Source organism: Malania oleifera, chromosome 11, assembly GCF_029873635.1.
Source record: "Malania oleifera isolate guangnan ecotype guangnan chromosome 11, ASM2987363v1, whole genome shotgun sequence".
In the NCBI taxonomy this organism is placed as follows: domain Eukaryota; kingdom Viridiplantae; phylum Streptophyta; class Magnoliopsida; order Santalales; family Ximeniaceae; genus Malania; species Malania oleifera.
In genome coordinates this window covers 40,977,720-41,000,527 of record NC_080427.1, presented here as the reverse complement: position 1 = coordinate 41,000,527, position 22,808 = coordinate 40,977,720, and the positions used below count along the sequence as shown (strand labels likewise).

The following is a 22,808-nucleotide window of genomic DNA, read 5'->3' as shown; positions in this document are numbered from 1 at the left end:
GAAGTCAACGAACGAGTTGGAGCGAGTTAGTATACGAATAGAATGACGTCGTTTCAATTTTATCGCTTTGTATATAATTTTTAATTTAATTTATATTAATAATTGATGTTCTGTTATCAATATATATATATATATATATATATATATATTCACTGTAACTTGAAAAAATTGTTGGCAAGATATATATGTTAGTTGTAATATTAGGCACACAATATGATTGATACATGAGAATTAACATAATTATATTATGTGCATTGTTTGTCGGAAAAGAAAAAGACTATAGTAGCTTAATTTAATTAAAAATCCAGAACAATTAATTCAATCAGCATGTTTGGTGGTATATTAATATTGTTATTTGGGAGCATGGATTTTGGATTTAGAATATTAACATAATTTGACTCTCATTTATGCTCAAAATTAAATATAATAATATTTTTTATATCTTATACTAAATTATATTGTAATTCATTATTATTTTTTAGAATTACATCAATGGCATTAATAATTTTCATAATTATCCAATAATATATATATATATATATATATATTTTGACTCTAGAAGTACATCATTTGAAACATTTAAAAATATGAAATTTAATGTGTTGGAACTTGGATATGCAGGAAATGAATGGTAGCATTTAAAAAAAAAAAAAAAAAATTAGTTGAATTTTTTTTCTTGAAAATTCAAGATTACATGAAGAGGTGGGTGTTCAATACTTTAGAATATCAAGAAATCTAATATCTTCTCTAGATACCAAAAGAGGGTATTCAACATTAAATGGTCACATTCTTGAAAACCCTCCAATTTAAGCAATGGACTAATTTTAGGAAGAGAAGTGAATATTTGGAAGGACCCAATAACAAGTGGATTCCAAAAAAATAGGATTAATAAGGATTGTTACATATTTTTGTATTGAATTTGAATGAGATGCAATATAAAATTATATTAAATATATTTAAATCTACCTAAATTCAAATGCAAGACCCGAAATACATGACTACTTTAGTAGATACTATACATGTTTAGTTTGATTTGAGTTGATTTATGTACATTTGAGATTTCTTCGTAATATATGCTAGAAATAAAACAGAATATATGAAATGTGATTTTAGTAATGATAGGAAGAATATTAGAGATAAAGTTAAACTTGATGATGAAAAAATAAATAGCACTTGTAGATTTCGATACCTTAGATCTATTATGTAAGCTGAAGGAGAAATTGAAGATGATGTAATGCATAGAGTTAAAGCAGGTTGGGTAATATGGAGAAGTGTTTCAAGTGTGTTATGTGATCGTAGAATACTCTTAATATTTAAAGGGAAGTTTTATACGACAGCTATAAAACCAGCTATGATATATGGATTGGAATGTTGGGCGACGAAGAAACATAATATCTAAAAAACAAAAGTTGTCAAGATTAGAATGCTTAGATGGATGAGTAATATAACATTGAAAGATAAATTAGGAAATGAACATATTCGTAGTAAGTTAGGTATAACTCTTATAGAAGATAAGATAATGGAAGGACAACTCATATGGTATGGACACTTGCAACGTAGGCCTTATAGTGCACATGTGAGGAAGAGTGACTTACTTACTGTGGGTGGCAATAGAAGGGATAGGGATAAACCTAAATAAGTTGGGAGGAGATAGTAAGGATTTAATATCCTTGAATCTATCAAAAGAAATGGTCCATGATCGCATAAATTGGCGAAAAATGATTTATATAGCCGACCTCACTTAGTGGGACTAAGGTTTAGTTTTGTTATTATTGTTATTTATATTTTCTTATAATTTAGGCTTTGATATAAATAGTGCATGAACACCATATACGACTTAATTTTTGTAGATATAAAATCAAACCAAATATTACTATTTGATGACGGCAACACGAGAAACTATTTAATTCAACCTATCCTACTTTGAATGTTACTTTAAGGGAGCTTTGAGGCAGAATTCCAACTTCATCTTGTCAAATGAGGCACAGTGAAGCAGTGTATTCATTTAAGAGGCTTGGGTTTTAAGTCCCTCCACATTATCAATAAATCCCGTCTAGGGAAATAGTTGTGGAGATTCATGATAGAAAACGATCACGAGAAAATGGTGAAGCTTCCTTCTAAGCTCTCTCCTTTGAAGTCTAACAGCTTTTATTTTCCCTTGATATCAAAATTAAAAGACAGCAGCCCCAACAGAAGTTACCCTTCTTGCTTGGGAGGCAACACATGGTAAGATCTTTAGGTAACTTGCAAAGAATGGGGCTCTTCGTTGACAACAGATGTCCACTTCTCCCCTTTAAATCTGCATGCAAATCTCATGGATATGGTCAGTTAAAAGCTTGACTACATTAAAGTAAAATGCACATTTGCGATGAATGATCTCATACGTTCCGTTTCTGGTTTTGTATGAAATTTCACCCTTTTGGGCTCTATGATGGGAGAACAAAGAATTTGGATTCATTATTAGGATTTCTATAAATTTCATTTACATTGTCATGACTATCAACAGAGACATCTACTAATACAACACCACACAACCTCTCGCGCCTTTTCTCCTTCCACAGAGAGAGAGAGAGAGACCCTCAAAAAAGTATAAACAAAACAATTCACAAACCCTTTCACAAATGCTCTCACAATTAAACCCAGTAAGGCATACAGGTAACAGCTTCTACAGCAGGCAAATGGATGGAAAAATAAAATAAAATCCTGATAATCAGGTATCTTAACTCTTCATTCTCCTCTTTTACCTCACAAAGAAGGGCAAAAGGTTAGCCACCTCAGGACTGCAAATGATAATCCAAAGTATAGGCCCGTATATCAGAAGGACTTGTGCCAGGCCTGCCAAAGAACCATAACCAAGGAAACACTCAAGAATAATAGAAAATATTAAATGGTAACCAACTCAAAGAAGATTTCCCAACTAAACCAATCACTGAAAAAAAGATTCATGTTACAATTAAAACTAAAAAATTAAAAAATTATCCAGAAGAGCTTCTGAGCCATACTAATAATATGCCCCTATGAAAAACCAAGTAGCATAAAAAGATCATGGACAATACTTGAATAAATTCTTCTACTTGAATGCATCATTTCTCCAAAATGAGATCCAGCAGAAAAAGCAAAAGCCTATTTCTACAAATATTCTGGAACACCTTTCTGTACAAACTAAAATACCTTTTATTAATAGTGCCATAGTGAAACTTTGTTCTTCCAGCTTTCATGTCTTCAACGTACTGCAATCACAAGTAAGAAAAAATGCCGTAAAATATCAATGCTAATGCTTGTGATCAGACATGGACAAGTTGTGTTATTTAAAACCACCTCATACCAAATTTAGTGTGACCAACATTGATGAAAAGGCCAGAGAATCAAATGGTATATCATCAAGTGCGTACAGCCTACAATCTGAAGACTCAGGACCAGGTGAAAAATGAGGTTTCTTCAGCTTTGCTAGGAAAATTATGTATGTCTGCTACAAACAGTGGACAATAAATACACAATAGAGTATGTGTGCTCAAAATCAAAGGCAACAAAAGGATGAGTCTCCTCACTTGACCAATAAGAGGGATATCCAGTTGAGCAAAAGGCGACAGCACCTCCACCTCTGCACATGCTTCTTCCCACGTTTCCCTCATTGCCCCTTCTACTGCAGACTCGCCCATTTCCAAGAAACCAGCAGGAAGTGTCCTACATGGACAACGTCCAACAATCTAAATATTTATTAGGGCAAAAGACACTCACCTCCCTTAAAGTGTGGCAAAAAGACAGACTTCCTCTGAGAAAAATCTCAAGGACCTCCTCCCCTAAGATTTTTCAAAAATGACACAAACGTCCCCTAAGGTTTCAAAAAAGTCACAGACCTCCCCTAAAAAAAAAACTTGTCTTTTGCAAAATACAAGGGGAGTTTTGCGTCTTTTTGACAAACCTCAAGGGAGGTCCCTGGGATTTTTGAAACCTCACAGGAGGTCCCTAGAATTTTGAAACCTCAAAGGAGGTCATTATCTTTTTGTCAAACCATAGGGGAGGTTAGTATCTTTTGCCCTATTTATTATAATCATCCAATGTGCAAAAATCTAGCTTCAGATAAAAAAAGGGAAATAATGAGTGTTGTACAAAAGTTTCCCACCCCCAACCCCTTATTTAAAGAGATGATTTAATTGCGAGAACAAGCTTCCTTTTTCGAATTTAAGTTCTTTTTAGTTGAATACAATACCAAAGACCATAAGATGGTTGAATCTTCCGCTTGCATAGTAGAATCTTGTTCTCATGCTCAATGAGGCAGCCGACAACCTGCAAGTGCCAGTTCAAAACAACCATGAATGGCGTCGCAATATAAAAGAAAGCCTTTGGTCCTTTATATACATACTGTGATTCAGAAAGATAGCCACATCCAAATGATTATATTTCACTAATGAAAACCTCATAAATAAATAAATAAATAAATCCAATCTGATATGGCAGTAGGCCTTTGTTATTGTCTTTCTAACTTGCAAAAATTTACATTTTTCTTCTTAATAGCTCCGTATTCTTGGATAAGCCATGCAAATCTTTATCCAACCTTCCACTCCATCATTACAACTGTCTTTTGTCTTTTTATTCATTCATCCATGTCCATTCAACATCCTCTATTCCCTTCAAATGCTTTGGGATCACATAAATGGCAGCATATTCTTGCAGGAGTTCTAGTTATAAAGTCTCAAATCTCAACAGCCTTGTATTGGCAACACTAATGGACATACCATTTCTGTTTCTCATGCAAGAAAGTCTCATGTTGTTATAAAAAAAAATTAAAAACAATTATTCAATTTGATTGGATTAGGATCATACAGTATATCCTACAAAAGCACAATTTGATAGTAATTTAGCTGCCACCTATGATACTGCAGCAAAAGGACTGTAAAATGCTTATACCATGCTATCCTTTGCTATCAATCTATTAACCCACCTTGATTTCCGCATTGATGACTGGTTCAGCCTGTGCATTTGATGCAGTGAACTTGGTTTAACGTCCAAATTATTTCAAAACTCTTGGACTGAAGCATCAAAATTCTAATTTTCCATTTACCTCCTCACTTAAACAATAGCACATCACTGCAATCGACATCAACTAACAAACTCTACCATGATGGAAATAATTGAAAAAATGATTTGATAAAAAAAAAACAATATGTTTAGCACAAAATTAAGTAAAATACATACATGCAATGAAATTTCAAAAGGTAAAAATCCAACCACACATTAATAAAATTTATTATAATAAAATCATTCAAGGTTAAAATCATGAGAGGTAAAAACTCAGGAGGAAACACTACGTTGTGTTTTATGTATCACACTCCAACACTACGTCTGGTTCATGAAACAAAATAGAACTGAGAAAAGAATCGGGGTAGGAATGGAATTAAGGTAGAAATGGAATAACTGTTAACATGCATTTACTGTATTTTGCTAGCCACAGAGTAAGACCGGTGAAATTGCAATTTCATTCATTTACAAGGTATTTTTCACTGGTAGCAGCAATGGAATGAAAAATAAGTCATTTTTTAAAAATGTACACAATGCAGAGTTAAATTTGTAATCATTCAAGCACATGACTCTGCATTATTTTGGATTTTAAATTAACTAATTTTTTATTTATATTATAGTTATTATTAATTTGTTGTTGCTACTATTGTCGTTGTTGTCGCTACTGTCTTTGGATTTCAAAATCGTATAATTCTCAATCCAATTCTCTAGCATATCAATTTGAATCTAGTAGATGAATCAAAACAAGCAAGAGCTAACCAAGAATCTAACAATTCTCAATTCAAATCTTATGTTTATGATTCAGTAAGAATTCACACGTGACTGAGATTCAACAAATCCTATTCATTCCCAATAAAACTAAACGATTTAAAAACAAAAAATTTACTACTTTTTAATACAAAAGGCCTCAAAATCCTTTCCAAGGGCCTTTAGAAACAAAATAAAACAAAATCCTTTCTGTCTTTTGAATTGCTTTCAAAAATTTGGTTACCTAAACATTCTCTAAATAGTTTGGCAATCCCATAGTCTTCACTGACTTTATTTTTCTTAAGAATAGTTTTGGAGGCTAAAAGTGTTTCTTTATGGATAAATTTTAACATTGTGAAAGGTAAGCTACTTTTGCTTTTTCAACTTTGTAAAGATTAGTATACTTTTCATTCATACATAGATGTGTATATATGTATATTACAGCACAAGAGCTAACCAAGAATCTAACAATTCTCAATTCAAATCTTATGTTTATGATTCAGTAAGAATTCACACGTGACTGAGATCCAACAAATCCTATTCATTCCCAATCAAACTAAACGATTTAAAAACCAAAAATTTACTACTTTTTAAAACAAAAGTCCTTAAAGACCTTTCCAAGGGCCTTTAGAAACAAAATCCTTTTACTTTTATTTGTCTTTTGAATGGCTTTCAAAAATTTGGTTACCTAAACATTCTCTAAATAGTGTGGCAATCCCATAAAGTCTTCACTGACTTTATTTTTCTCAAAAAATAGTTTTGGAAGCTAGAAGTGTTTCTTCACGGATAAATTTTAACATCGTGAAAGGTAAGCTACTTTTGTTTTTTCAACTTTCTAAAGAATAGTATACTTTTCATTCATACATAGATGTGTATATCTGTATATTACAGCACATGATCATTTTACTTTCATCAATATATTTAATTTTTAATGTATTTACTATTTAGTTTGTTTTAGATATACACATGTATCGTACAACAGATTTTCAGAATTTGTGTAAAATCTGAGGGCCGTTTGGTATCACTTTCAAAAATTATGAAAAAAAGAAACTAGAAACAAAAACTTAAAACCAAAAACAGAAACTAAAAACCGGAAAGAACAACCTGTTTGGTCGATATTTCTAAAACTTGAACAAATTAAAAATTTTATTAAACAAACGCTTGTTTTTGTCCTTGAACCAGAGAGCAATTAATATATATATATGATTAAAACAATAAAAGTACAAAATAAACAAATAAAAGAAATACTACAACAAAAATACAAATTATCACAATTATTTTACTTAATTATTATATTTCAAAATTCAATAGGTTGGCAAAACAATTGAAAACAAAAAATTTGGTTTTCAGTTTTTCAAAAACAGATGAAAACCAACATTAGAAACAGAAAATAAACAAACGCATCTTCATAATACAAAAAGGAAAACAGAAAACAAAAACAATACCAAACAAACCCTTAAAATCTAGTTTGATTCTCTATTCACAAAATGAAGACTTCAATTCACGATTTGCATTTGATTTGACAACTAAGATCATTGTTGTTGTGGTGAGGGTTATAATTGTCTTTCAAGAAAGAGACTCAAGAATGGAATTGTAGTTTGACGGAACCACCATTTCATTGACTGGTGCTGGAACACGATCCCACACTCATTTATGTAAACCAAACATCAAAATGGGAATTGGGGTCTTAATTTCAATTCCATTCCATCTATAATTTCGGGAACCAAACATCAGATAGCAATAACCAACATAAACATGATTGGAAAAGAAAGAGAAAAGTTCAACTACAATCATTTAATATGTAGCTTTTGGACTCAAGGAAAATGATTATTGTATGAATCAATTGTTTATCCAACACAGGCTAATGGAATAATAATATTGTTTTGCCCCCTTGGTACATTTTCTTAAATCCAACATCCTCTCTATGCTTCGAATTGTATCAGTGACCAGTTGTACACTCATAAGTGCCAAATAGCATTGAAAAAACATGCAAGAATGTATACACTCAAGAAGTTTTCAAATTTATTTATAAATGCTATAAAAGTATTGTCTGTTACTTTTTCCTAACTTATTCATGATTTATATGGTGGTAATAAAATAGAATAAAGAAAATACACTCAATAAGTTCTCAAATTTATTTATAAATGCTATATAAAGTATTGTTTGTTACTGTTGACCTAACAAGGCTTACGAATCTTATTTTGATGATAACAAATCAAGGGAACTTAACATGTTTTGATTAAGTGACGATGTTTTAGGAATCAAGCATATGAGTTCAAGATCAAGTGCTCACAAGCTTTATTGAAAGTCTATTTTCCAAAGACAAGTAGTCAAATGAAAGATTAAAAGATCGTATTCAAAGATAGACAATTTGATTAATGCTTAAAGTATATTGAAACTTGAAGACAAGATGGACTCAAAGAAAGACAAGCATGAAGACTTAGTGCTTAAAATGTTTTAAGTCTTAAGAAGTCTTATGTAAGTACTTCATTTAATGTCGATATGGATGCATTGAAGCTCTTAGGTTTCATTATTGACTTAGAAACCAAATTTTGAAAAACCTCGGAAAATATTTTCAAAAGTCTTAAAGCAATATGGCAAGTATAAAAGTTAACAAAAGTTTTAGAAACAAAATTGTAAAAGAATATGTTGTTGCACGATCAGGCAACTAACCTATTCTGGTAAGGCGACTACCCTTTTTATGTTGAAATAAATTGGGCAAACATAATAGGCCTAGCCGACTGACCCCATGAGTTCAGGCGATTGACCCCATTCTGACTTCAAAATTTAGCTAGATTTTAAAAGATCAGGCGATGGACCTCGATAGTTCAATCGACTGAACTTCATAACGGTCAAATTTAAATAGCAAAGAAAAGTTTCCAAATTTGATTACTTCGACACCAAATTTTGTAATAACTTGGGAAATACTCAAAGCAACTTGGGGAACACGAAATAGAAGCTTTTTCCATCTATAAATACATGGGAAAGCCTAAAGATTTTATACACCAACAATTACAATCAGCAATCAAGCTATATTGTTCATACTTCATACTCTTCAAAACCTTATTGCAAATACTCTGCTAAAGTTCTTGGTAATCAAATCACACGGTTCATTGCTCAATTACTGAGAAATTCAAATCTAAGAAAGAACCCAGTGATAAATTTCCGAGCTTCAATTCTTTCTATATTGATATTTAATTGAAGTATATTTATTGCGCATTCAATTGTATTAATCAGCTCTTTTGAGAGTGTCATTGTATACCAAATTGTTTCTTGTTGATTTTTTACGGTTCAGGTTATTGAATTGTTGGACTAGCGAGAGGGGATTCTTGTTAAAGAGATTTGTTGACGGTTCAGGGGATTGGATCGTTGCCTAACGGGAGGGGATTCTCGTTAGAGAGGTGAACTCCACCTTTGAGGGAGAGAGGTTGTAACTTTGGCCTAATAAAGAAAGTTGGAATCCTCACAGCGGTTTGCTTGGGGCAAGGACGTAGGTCTTGGACCGAACCTTGTAAAAATACGGTATCACTCTCCTTATCCTACTCTCTTTAATTTTCTGCATATATAAATTGCGTGGATGCTTATTTAATTGCTGGAAATTAATTTGTCATTGGGAATTGCGGAAACCTTGATTAAAGGGAGTACGTTGATTGATAAATATCAAAGTTCGTTAACTTATTGATTGGTTGATTGAGTTTTTAATACAGCTCTGAAATCTGAATTGTTACAAGCTGATTGAAATATTTGTTCTTCAAGATATATTTCAAGAAATATTATTGTAAAGTTGAAATTAATTTTGTGAAAAGATTTTGGGTTTGAAACTGAATATTAAAGCTGAAACTTAGTTATTCGTCAATCTGAAAAACAGCTTGATCTCATATTTATTCATTGATCCTGAGTTTGACTATTAGAGAAAATCTAAGAATTTAACCAAGCTGGTCTTTAATATTGAACTTGGTATAATTGTTGGTCAAAGCTCAAAGGATTCTTGATCTTTGTGTTTGTGTGTGACAATTGAAAAGAAAGATAGCTGAAATGCAAAATTAACTAAAGGAACTTATAGAAAGAGTTTGTAAAAAAATTTTTAAATCCCAATTCACCCCCCTCTTGGGAGTACACCTTACTTTTCAGTTACTTTTTCCTAACTTACTCATGGTTTATATGGTTGTAATAAAATAGAATAAAGAAGAAAAAAATTGATGGGAAAGGAAGCTCAGGATCTTGAAGAGAAGTCAAGTTTTTCCATCAAAGGAAAGCTTTGACTTTATTTTTCATCTAATATCAGTGGTACATTTATACCAGCAAGATATTTTTAAGCATTTTTTTTGTTTTAAATGTGTAAGGGGCCATTGATGCAAGTAAGGCAGGATGGAGACTCAAAGCAAAGTAAAAGGGGGCATATTGACATTTGTCCTTAAATTTACATGATTGTAACTCTAGACCACAAGCCGTTATTGAGGCCATTCAAAAAGGAAATTGAAATTTGGCGGTAGCTGTGAATGCTACTTAGTACGTATTAAGCTTAATGTATTGGAAAAATCCTAAGGGCTACTGGAATTGTGAACCTAGTAACTGAAACTTAAGCAATGTCTAGACATTCACTAAAAATTGAATCAGTCTACAGTGTTTCACAAAATATTTGGAAGCTCAAAATGCTTAGATTGGTAGCATGACAAGAAAGCCATTATCCTAATGGCCAAGGTAAATTTGAAGTAGTCATTCATTCAGCTCCTTAGCCGCTAATAAAAAATTAAAACAAAATAAATATTAAGAAATTTATTGAGGACAAACATTAACACATACGTCATCACAAACAAAATGAACATGTTCAGCAGCCAAATGCCTCAGGAACCTTTATGAAATTACTCGATATCCAAAGTCTGAGCACTATGAGAGACAACTTCAAATGTAACAAGGGGGGAGGGTGTCTCCTCAATAAATTTTGAGCTCAAAACTAATTCATGGAACTAACACAATACTGAATGTGCAATGAAATATTTGTACCATTTTGGGGTTTTGATAGGTGATTTTCCCACAAAGCGTGCAAATAGCTCTCATCTTCTCCTCTCCATCAGGTATATCATGCTTTGTTGGGCCACTACACCACTGACAAAACTTGATCTTAAGAATGTTGCCCTGGAAAAGGATAAAAATGACTAGAAGTAAGGAAAATACAGTTGAAAATAGATGAAAAAAAAATGTATAACATAGACAAGCTGGGGTTGCTATTTATATTTTGAAAATTTACAAAAGATGCAAAACAGATTTCAGGTTAGATAACAGAAACTATTAGAACGTATACAGTATCAAAATCAAACTGCACAAAGTACTGCTAACACAGATTTATAAGCCCAATTAGCCATTATTCTTCTTTAGACATTACAAAACTGAAGAAGAACCTTCCCAGATCTCCTTTTTTTGAGTTTTGTTCATCAGCTCCACTTCTTTTTGTAGTTGGGTGCCCCCCACCCCCACCCCTTTTTCTCCCTCTCTTAATGCCTTTTCAATGCATATTTTGTTATCAAAAGAAAGGAGATTTTCTTTTGGGTGGACTTTTCCCCCCTTACAAAAAATGTGGGCGTTCCTATACTATTGAATAGAGTACGCCCAACTCAATGGGGCCACCCCCTGAGGTGGCAGGTCTCTTTACCCTTCCACCACCCGAGGTCGTGGCGGGTAAAAGAGACCCAAATCATTGTTACTTTGGGGGGGTATTTGGAGGGTTAAAGAGACCCAACTCATTGTTACTGTCAATATCATACAATTGACCATAAACCAAAGTTTCTATTCTATTGAATAAAGGAGAAGAAAACAGCATCATTTCAGCCAGATCCTGCTGCAAAGGTGGTGAGGCATCCATCTCATACTAATCTCACTAACATTGATTTGGATGCACAAGCATAGAGAAAGAAGAAAAGAAAGAAAAAGAGAGAGATTTGAGAGACATGAAATACTCCAAAATTGCACTCTAATTAAAAGATGCATCGATTTATTTAGGCCTCACTTCTAATAAAACTAGGTTAAGGAAACAAAATCAGCTCAAAATAAAATAAATAACAATAAACAAAATAATTTACTCACCATCACTCCTAAACTATCGTGCCTGTTCCTTTAGAAGAGAATATCCCATGCCTAGATCTGGATGTATATCTGCAAGCTTCGACTTAGGTGGTCATTTGGTAAAATTTCAACATCAATTACTAATAACTGAATCAAGTTCTGAATTTGTGCCTGTGTTTGAACAACAGGAGCATTAAGTGAGTAGACTCTACAACAACAGCAACAACACCAAGCCTTAAGTCCCACTAGGTGGGGTCGGCTACATGAATCCTTTTTCCGCAAATTTACCTTATCAAGAGCGTTTTACTCTATTAGATTAAGGGCTATTAAACCCTTCCTCACTGCCTTATTCCAAGTTGTTTTAGGCCTAGCCCTACCTCTTTTCATGTCAGAAACAATAACTAACTCACTCCTCCTCACATGTGCTCTACTAGGCCTACATTTCAAATGCCCAAACCATCTAAGCCGCCCCCTCTCTTATCTTGTTTTCAATCGGTGCTATGCCTAAATTATTGCGTATATGCTCGTTTCTTACTTCATCTTTTAATGTTAAACCACTCATCCACCTTAATATTCGCAATTTCAGCAATGTTTACTTTTTGTGCATGTTTCTTAGTTACCCAACATTCTGAACCATAAAGCATAGCTAGCCTTATAGCCGTCTTATAAAACTTTCCTTTTAAATTTAAAGGTATTCTACAATCACATAACACACCTAACGGCTGACGCACTCTTCCATTCTACCCAACCTGTTTTACTTCAATGTACTACATCTTCTTCAATTTCCCCTTCAGCTTGCATAATAGATCCAAAATACCTAAATCTATTAGTGCTATTAATCCTTTGATTATCAAGTTTAATCTTCTCCCCATTGCCACTCCTTACATTACTAAAATTACATTTCATATATTTTGTCTTATTCCTACTTATCCTAAACCCTTTAGACTGTAATGTGGCTCTCCAAAGTTCTAGCGATTCCACCCCACTGCTACTATGACCAATCAATACGATAACATCTGCAAACAGCATGCACCAAAGGATCTCATTTTTTATACTCCTAGTGAGTTCATCAATTACTAAAGTAAAAAGATAAGGACTCAAAGTAGAACCTTGACACTTATTATGATTGGAAAATCTCTAGATTCCCCTCCAACAATCCTAACGCTAGTCACTACTCCATCATATATATTGAGATTGGTTAGTCTTGTACCATATATTGAGATAGGCATTATGCACAAAGCCAAGCCATTTAAGTACCCAATTCTTGTCACTCGACTCTGCATTTGACCTTTCCTCCTCATGAGAATGAAGCATACCATAGTTGACACAAGTAATAGTTTGACAATGCTAGTTACTTCAAGCATGAAGACAGGCATGTCTAAAGCATGTTCTATACTCGTTCGATATAACAATTGTCTGACACAATCACTGTGTCATGGGATAGCACCTAAGGGGTGAAGGTGGAATGGGGTTCATCATGTAGATATGTAATACTTGAAGGACGTAATCAGCAATATGACACCTCATATATATTGATGTTTCCTAGCGCCGAAGTTAGAAAAGCAAATAAAGATCTTTAATGTGGAGTGACTAAAAGAGCTAGTTATTGATAAGAGTGGGTCTATGTCGCCTGCATGCTTGTATGTTGCCCCTTGTCTACTAATCATGTGTAAACTCCCCTTACAAATGCATTGTTTCTCAGCCATGTTAATAAAACAAGCAGAGTCAGTAGACCCATTCCATACTTGTGCATCGTCGCCATGGTTGTTGCTAGTTAGTTGCATTATGGATGCCTATTGTGTAAATGATAATTCCACACAATTGTTCAATTGTTCTTGGCTCTATGGATTGCGGTATTATCTCCATGGCATGTGTTGCTTCTATGATGATTGTGCATGCAAGCTTTAAAAAGTGGCTAGCTTACTTGGAGTCCCAAATCAAGAGCTGTATGAGCCCAACAAGCAAAAAACCCTTTGGTCCATGACAAATGTTGCCAAAGGCAACTTAGGGGTATTGCCATTTGCGTGGGTCTCATACAAACGTGTGGGCAAGTTTGACAAGGGCATAAAAGATCGGATAAGGAGCTTGTTACATTCTTACATCGCACATGTAAAAGGGGATGTGAGCCATATAAGGCCAGATTAGAACTCAACCATCTACGGCACCAAAAGTGTGAGGCCTCATAGGCCAAAGCATATGATACCTCACCAAGGTTGAGTTGAGACAACTATGCTTTGCATAGGGTGTCACAATAACATGGTGAAGATAGACATGAACTATATAGAATGGAAAATTGGCACCATAAAACCTGATGGTAATGACAAATAGTTCTTCATTATCATGTATTGCCGCTAAAACCTGGATCGGGATTGGCTAGATCAAACACGACCTTGGCCCCCTAAAAAAGGAGCAAGAAAGGGTTGAAGGACCCAGGGTGTACCCTGGGGGGTCACTCTGATGCCTAAATCGGGAAAAAAGAAGGGTAAGTGAATGAATAACAACAGTATAAGATTGAGTGTTTTTTAGATGATTTACCTCTTCCCAAAGTGTCCCTTTTATAGTCGTGTAGGTCATGCCTCCAATCAATTACCCATTTATGAGGAATTATTAAGGATGTTGGAAATTATATATTGACTTTATGGGTCTTTATTGGGAGAGTTACAAATGCATTATCTCCCTTTAATTATCATTAAGCCAATCTTTAATTCCCATTGACCTTATGTAATGGTCCATTAATTTCCGGCTTACATTTTATGCCCCATCAGTCCCCCCCCACCCCAACTCCTAAACCTAGAAGTTACTTTCGTTGGCTTAGGAGTAGTTTTGTCTATGACATTTTCTCAGTAGTTGTTTGAGAACCAAGCTAGAGTTAAGCATGTAAAAACTCATTCAAGTCATTTGAGGCAGTACATGGCTCCAATGAGCCAATCGTAACTTTCTGAGCCCTTCAGCTCTAAAACCAAGTCGTCAATCCTAGTCCCAATCCATATCCGGCTCTTAATTCGAGTCAATCTAAGCCAATTTTGGCCTTTTCTAGGCTGACTAAATTGAAGTCGAGCAGCTTACGGCCTTTTCTGAGTTGTTTAAGGTGAAGTCGAGCTGCTTATGGCCTTGTAAAAGAGATTGCTGTGATTTTCGGGGGATTAGTTAGTGGAGGAGATAGTGGTGGAGCAAGGAAGCGGTATGCAAAGCAAGTTTTCAAGGCCGAAAACCATGTGCAAGGCTAGAAAAATTGTAGCAAGATGAAGTTATTACCTTTACAGAAGAGGATATAAGAGGGGTTCAATAGCCACACAACGATGCATTGGTGGTGTCATTGCTCATTGCCAATTATCGGGTAAGAAGGACACTGATAGATAACGGAAGTTCAGCTGAAGATAGGGGTAGAATGCTTGAAGCCCATTTCAACACCTTTAGTTGGATTTGGAGGAGATGTGGTTCACCCCTTGGGAACAATCACGCTCCCATTGACAATGGGGACGCCGCCGCAGCAAATCACTCTTGTGACAAACTTCCTAGTGGTGGACCATCCCTCTGTCTACAATGTTATATTGGGCACCCCGCACTAAATGTGGACTAGGCGGCCACTTCCACTTACCACCTAAAGGTTAAATTCCCAACCCTGGACAAGATAGGGGAAATGAGAGGAGATCAAACAGCAGTTCTTAGTTGTTACGTAATGGCTTTAAAGGGTAGAACAAAAGGGCGAGAGGCATCGGCCATAGAAGACATGGACGTGAGGAGCACAAACCCACAAGTCGGTACACTAGTTGAAAATTTAATAAGCATCCCCTTGTACGACGAAAACCAAAAGAGGTGTGTCCAATTAGAGGCCCAGTTGACAGACTCATTGAAGACAAAACTTTTGAGATTATTGCAGGAATATGTAGACGCCTTTGCCTGGTCTACTGATGATATGCCCAGGATCGATCCCATAGTCAATGAACACAAGCTCCACCTAGACCCTGCCATTGCTCAATGAAGCAAAAGAGGAATTTTGCTCTTGAGCTAATTAGGGTAATTGATGAGGAAGTAATTAAGCTTTTAAAAACCAATTTCATTAGGGAGGTTCACTATCCAAACTGGCTCAGCAATGTAATACTAGTGAAGAAGTCAAATGGAAAGTGGCGAACTTATATTGATTTTACAAATCTAAACAAAGCATGACCCAAAGACAGTTTTCCTCTTCCTCGAATAGATCAATTAGTGGATTCTACATCTAGCCATGAGCTTCTTAGTTTCATGGATACATACTCAGGATATAATCATATCTGCATGCACCTTAACGATGAAGAGAAAACTGCTTTGGTTACCAAAAGAGGACTCCACTATTACCGAGTAATGCCATTTGGTTTGAAAAATGCTGGGGCGACTTACCATCGTTTGGTGAATAAGATTTTTAAAGATCCCCTAGGAAATACAATGGAGGCTTACGTGGATGACATGTTGGTAAAGAGTTAAAAATTCGATGATTATGGGAGGGATTTAAGGAAATTTGCAAGTATGGAATGACATTAAATCCCACTAAGTGCGCATTTGGCATGTCAACAAGAAAGTTCTTCGAATTCATGGTTACCCACAGAGGGATAGAAATAAATCTTGACAAAATCCAAGCCCTAATGGAGAGGTGTGCACCATAGACTAAGAAGGAAGTGCAAACCCTAACTGAAAGGATGACATTTTTAAGCATGTTTTTTTTCTTGGGCGTATCACACCACTCAAAGAACAGCCACTAGGGAGACCCCTCTCCTGCTTGCTTTGGGGATAGAAGCGATCATCTCGACAAAAGTTGGAGTTCTTCATGGCAAAGACAGTATTTTGATGAGGAAGGGAACAATGTAGGATTGAGGATTGAGTTAGATTTAGTGGAAGAAAGACAAGACCAGACTGAAATCAAGATGGCGGCATACCAACAAAAAGTGGCCAAGTATTAGACCGCTCAGGTAAAAGTTCGAGTGTTTAAACCAGGAGATTTGGTACTACGGAAGGTCCAAATTAACCCCAGCAAACCAATGCCAAGCAAGCTCAAGCCTAACTGGAAAGGACCTTCCCAAATAGCAGTGGAGATCAAATCGGGAACATACAAATTAAAGGATTTAGCAAGAATGGAAATTCAAAACACATGGAACTCTAAAATTTTAAAATACTATCAGTGATTGCACTTTTTATTCAATGAAAAATAAAAGTCGATCATACAAATGCATTCATTTGATTTTTTTTTTTTTTTTTAAATCTACAATTCAAAGTCTTGCTCCTCAAAGCTGCCCTCATCTCCTGCCTCACCTTCTCATCTTCTTCCCCCTTAGGGCTCACGTTGTCATATCCTACAAAGCTAATACTAGAGACATCAATATTGAGATACTTCACTTTAAATTGCTCCCGACACCTTCGTAATCCCCCTCGGTAGGATCTAATTCCAAATTTCCTTTTTACCTTCTGGTGCGTCTAGGAATTCGAGTATTCTACGAAAGAAGAGTCGACAGCAGTTGGGAGTTCAACATTACAGATCAAGGCAATCTCCTCTCAGAGGACCTTCTCCCAAGCAACATTGGCATTCAGTTGCATCTGTAAATCTGGGTCTGCACTCCAAAGTTACCTAGTGCGTTTCACCAACCTTGTCCTCCATGGTCAAATTGATTGCCGCAAGCTAAAAATATACATACATACACATAAGCAAGGCATATGTACAACGCATACATATATACACATGACATACCCGATAAGAAGCATGACGGGCAGCAGAGCACAGAGCCTCAAGGAGCATCATCTTTAAATCATAAGAAACTTCTGGAAGAACTGTGCGTCAGAGAATTGTGCCGAAAACGACTGAATCGTAAGTCTAATCCTTCAAACACAGCAGCAGAGGGTGAGGGTAGGGGAGCCTCATTCTGAGCCTCGAGAGTATCATGCACCTAGGATGATTCTCCCTAGGAAGACTTCTTTCTAAAACCACTCTTCCTTTTCTTCTTTTTTGCAATCATCTACTCGAATTCAGCCAATCCCTATCTACAAAAAAATAAATAAAAGGAATAGAAGTCAGAAACATGGAATTACGTAATATCTTGATTTGTATAGATCAAGGTACATGACTAAAAGGAACTGCACTTAGTCCATAGCACACAAGAATTTGCTCTTTCACCAATTTAGCACAAGGAATAATTCCTCAATAGGCCCCATAACGGAACTCCAAGATTATAGCATGTTCCATCAGTGATAAGTTGATGAGCAGGTGACGTTAGCGGACTACGCAAGTTGGGGATGGAATGTTAAAAAAATATATAAGAAAAAGTGAAATAAAGAAAATGAGGAAGGGGAATATCACCATCGAGAGGTGTTGACCAAGTCGAAGGCCCATAAAAATTTAGCTCCCTAGAAGTGAAAAATGAACTTACTTCCACTGATGAATAAAAGAAGCACCAAGAGTAAAAATTTGCGGTCCGAAAGACAGTTGTAATAAAACCCCCTTCTCAAAACAATGTTTCCTCATCTAATAACACGATTGAAACAACTGGATCGTGGGTTGGTAACTCTTTTGAATAAGCAAAGCAGCAAATCACGTTAAGGTAAGATAGGAGTTGGGAGCTAGCTGGCTAGGTGACAAGTTGCAAAATCGTAGAATATCAAATATAAAAAAGGTGGAATGGAAGCCTAAATCCAACCTCAAAGTAATCAACATATAAGCAAATCTCTTCTAGATATGGTTGAAGAGCTGATTCAGAGTTGGTAGGTAGCCAGAGGTGCATGGTTGAAGATTGAGCCTCGAAGGTTTCCATTACACAATGCAATAGGCTGCTAGAGAGAAAATAACAAAAGAATCAACATTTCTATCTACCAAGAAGATCAGAAAGAAGACTTTCGAAAAATTTAGAAGAACACATTAAGAACATTCAAGAACTTTCAAGAATATTCGAAGGATAATCAAGCACATCTAGATGAATACTCAAGAACGTATGAAGAAGAATCAAGAACATCTAAGCACATTCAAGGACATCTAAGAACATTCAAGTGAAGATTCAAACATTCAAACAACATCACAAAGGGAGAGGAAAAGAGAACATACCTCCAGAAAAATTATTTCCTTCCAAATGTGAAGAGTGGGAAGGGAAAGAGACCATTTATAGAGTAGATATGACACAAATTGCGATGCCTTGCAAAGACATGCTCACTTGATGAGCACAGCTCATAAGGCAACCCAGGAGTCAGCACGGTTCACCAAAATGGCTCATTTGATAAGCACCACCACTCGTGAGACCCGAAGACATGCTCACTTGATGAACACAGCTAATGAAGTAACTCAAGAGTGAGTACAACTCACCAAAATGGTCCATCTGATGAGCACCACTCATGAGGCAAGACCCGAAGACATGCCCACTTGATGAACACAGCTCATGAGGCAACCTAGGAGTGAGCACAGCTCACCAAAATGGTCCATCTGATAAAAACTGCCCATAAGACCTAAAGACACGCTCTCGCGACTAGAAGAATCAAAAGGCGGCTCGAATGAGCCGATAATCCACCTTACATGGCTCAGATTGAGTCGACAACCATCTAGTGGCTTGGAGCTAGGGGTGAGCATAATTCAATGAAAACCGAATTAACCGGCCGAAATTGCTCGGTTCGGTTCGGGTAAAAAACTCAGTTCGGTCGATTCGGTTGGGATTTTACAAAAATTCGGTTAATCGGTTTCGGTTCGGTTAACAACAAAAAATAATTCGGTTAACCGATTAACCGAATTATTAATTAATTAAATTTTAAGTATAAATTATGAACTTGAGAGTCTCGGCGAAGGGGATGACGACGTCGAGTTTGGTGCGGCTACAGAGTAAAGTGATGGTGTTCCGGAAAACGGGGAGGAGGATGAGGGCCATGTTGAACTTGAGAGTCTCGGCAGCGCCCTTGGTGGTGGACCGGTGGTGACGCATAAGCCCATGACGTCAAACACCGGCCGGTGCTTGTACTAGATGAACTTCCAAGTAAAGAGGGTGACACAGATGGCGAGCCACAGCAGGATCACCCACACGCGCTTCCAGTTGTCCTCCACGGAGTACTAGAGGTTGCGGTAGCCTCTCCGGAGCAGGTTGGGTACTTGGGTTCCGTGGTGGGCTCCAGCTTCTGACTCAGTAATTGGCTGTTCGTCGCTAGGTTCGCCGACTGCCCCGACGCTTGCAGGCTTGCAGCAGCAGCATCTCCATAGTCCAGCCTCTTGGCCGTCAGCGTCTCAGCCACCAGCTTGCCGTGCAAAACCAGACCCCAGCGTCTCAGCCACCAGCCATCATTTTTATTAATAAAATTAATAAATAAGGTATTTAATTAAGTTGGATTTGATTTTTTAATTTTTTTTATAATAATCAATTTTAAATAATTTCGGTTAAAATCGGTTAACCGAATTACCCGAATCGGGTAATTACCTGAATGGGTAATTCGGTCGGGTTCGGTTCGGTTTCCTCCTCCAACTCGGTCGGTTCGGTTAATGGTATTATTTAACCGAATTTTTCGGTTAATTCGGTTAATTACCTGAATTTGACCGAACCGACTGTTTGCTCACCCCTACTTGGAGCACTAGCAAATGGCTCATCTCCACCACATGCGGCTGGGATTAAGCTAGAGCTCATAGCTAGCCTACAAGCAAATCGGCTCGAATGAACCGATTAATCATCAAACGGCTCGGATTAAGCCGAAGCCTCTCTAATTAACTCGGATTGAGCCATGAACTCCTCAATTAGCATGAATTGAGCCCAACTCAGCAACCCGAATTGAGTTGGGGCCCTCAAGGTCCAAATTAACACGCATGGGGGACAACTGATATGAAATGAAAATAAGATTAGAAAGGCAAAATTAATGAAAGGCGAAAATCAAGGTCTTATAATTAACCTCCAATCATTACCATTAAACCAAAATGAAACCTCCCACTATCAAAATAACTCACAAATAAATACCAATTTTAATAGGGGCATGCCATTCTCATTTATAAAATGGACATCCGGAGAAGGGGGTAAGCATCTCATTTTGATTCAATGTTTCTCACTATTGCAACTTCATCATCCCACAATACCTAACTCAGGCATCAGAGCGATCCCCCGAAGTCCACCCCGGGTCCTCTAAGCCTCTCTTGTTCGATCTTTTGCAGGTGGTTGCAATCAAAGATTAGTTTGCATCAACTGGCCAATTTTTGGCAGCCACAAAGCTAAATACAAAATAGGAATGGGATTAACAAATCAATTTAAGAGCCAAAGGCGGCTTAGACTGCTCGGATGATTTGTTACATGCTTAACTCCAATTCAGATGAACTTAACACAACTCAGTTGAACCCAAATAACTATGGAGAAAATGGCATAAACAAAACTACTCCTAATCCAAGAGAAGTAACTTCTAGGCTCAGGGGTAGAGGGCAATTGATAGGGGATAAAATGTAAGCCCAAAATTAAGGTACCATTACATAAGGTCAATGGGAATTGAAGACTAACTTAATGACAATTAAAGTGGGAAACTTCATTTGTAACTCTCCCAATAAAGACTCATAAAGCCAAATATATAAACTCCAACATCCTTAATAATTGCGAATTAATGAGAGGCATGGCCTACATGACTATAAAAGGGACACCCCAAAAATAGATAAATTATCTCATAAATACTCAATCTTATACTATTGGCATTCATTCACCTATCCTTCCATTTTCCTAATTTAGGCATTAGAGTGATCTCTCGGAGTACACCTCAGATCCTCCAAACCTTTCTAGCATCTTTTTTAGGTGGCCAAGGCCTTGTTTGATCCAGCCAATCCGCATCCAGATTTTAACAGCAACAACTTGAATAGGGGAAAAGCTTCCAGGTGAATCATTTTATCTTATGAGCATTTATAATATAACCTTTAATTAATAAACCACACCATCAGATCCAAAATTCACTCAAGCCGTAACCAATAATACTCAAAACTTCAACCATCCTTTGGAGAAAAAAAAATTAAACTTCAAAAAAAAAAATTGAATAGCGTTTTAAGCACAGCCATAGTAACTTCTATTTCATCCAATTCTATAGAATTCAATCAGAACCGAAATCGCAATAAATCCGTCAAAAAGCATCATCAACAAACCCAAATTTCTTTCGCTTTCCAGTCATTTCCAAGCGGAGGAGATTCTAGTCATCAAGATTGGTAAAACAACCAATACCCCTTTCCCAACATTATCAAGAATCCAAGCTCAGCACAACCCACAAAAAATGGTAATACAATGAACTAAACACCGCAAGAAATTCAAATCAAACCCATCAAGCATACGGAGCTAAACCACAAGAAAAACTCACTGATTGCTGAAATGCAACGGAAGAAGACGAAGAAACCCCGTCCGGGCTCGACTCAGACCGACTTGCAGACATTTGAAATGCTCTGAAACGGCCGGTCTTGCGAGCTGAAACGACGGGCAAGAGCAGAGAAGTCGAAGGTCTTCGTGAACAAGAAGAGGATGATGACGATGAGGATGATGATCTACTGGAGACTGAGATGAAGCAGAGGCGGGCCCCACTGCCACTGGGTCTCCATCCCTGGTGGGAGACGAAGAAGCCGAAAGACGAACCCAGAATCTGAAAAGCTTTCAGCATTTGTTCATTGAAAAAGAGGCAAATCTGAACCGCCCACAGCTAATTGAGGGCGAGACCGAGACGAGCTCGCCTGACCCACCCGTCGCCAGCATCCAGAGCATCCAACCAGAGCTAGCACACTACCTGAGTAGGACAAGCCATCTTTAATATTCTTTTTTTTTTTTTAAAGATAAAAGATATTTCTGCCAAAAAAAAAAAATAAAGATGATTTGACATGCTTCAAAATCTGAAAAAATTACATATTCATTTTTAAGGCCACGTTTGATATTATTGCTATTTTCTATTTTTTGTTTCTCGATCTTCAAAATGAAAAAATAGATTATAACAAAAATATTTGTTTCTATTGTCAAATTTAAATTTTTTGTCACCAGTTTTTAATTGTTTGTCAA

General features: G+C 36.3%; 1 protein-coding gene across 2 annotated transcripts; it reads right to left on the bottom strand.

Annotated features, from left to right (window-relative positions):
- Positions 1–2,432: 2,432 nt before the first annotated feature.
- Positions 2,433–22,550, bottom strand: LOC131167969 (nudix hydrolase 23, chloroplastic). 2 transcript variants are annotated; one of them, XM_058127079.1, is made up of 7 exons: positions 22,126–22,550; positions 10,771–10,902; positions 4,211–4,287; positions 3,549–3,684; positions 3,326–3,466; positions 3,172–3,230; positions 2,433–2,835 (listed from the first exon to the last, which is right to left on the bottom strand). In XM_058127079.1, the coding sequence occupies exons 1-7, from the start codon at positions 22,417–22,419 to the stop codon at positions 2,775–2,777; spliced, it is 900 nt and encodes a 299-aa protein (XP_057983062.1). In that variant the 5' UTR covers positions 22,420–22,550; the 3' UTR covers positions 2,433–2,774. The 2 variants fall into 2 exon arrangements, with proteins under 2 accessions (XP_057983062.1, XP_057983061.1); XM_058127078.1 differs by lacking the exon at positions 2,433–2,835 and having other exon boundaries at positions 2,979–3,230.
- Positions 22,551–22,808: the final 258 nt, after the last annotated feature.

Excerpts from the sequence above, each read along its gene's own strand:
- LOC131167969 (XM_058127078.1), bottom strand. The coding sequence starts at position 22,419 with ATGCTGAAAGCTTTTCAGATTCTGGGTTCGTCTTTCGGCTTCTTCGTC. Across the intron at positions 10,903-22,125 it reads CCGTTGCATTTCAGCAATCA|GGCAACATTCTTAAGATCAA; the intron begins GTGAGTTTTTCT and ends ATCCTTTTCCAG. Across the intron at positions 3,231-3,325 it reads TGTTGGTCACACTAAATTTG|TACGTTGAAGACATGAAAGC; the intron begins GTATGAGGTGGT and ends TTGTGATTGCAG.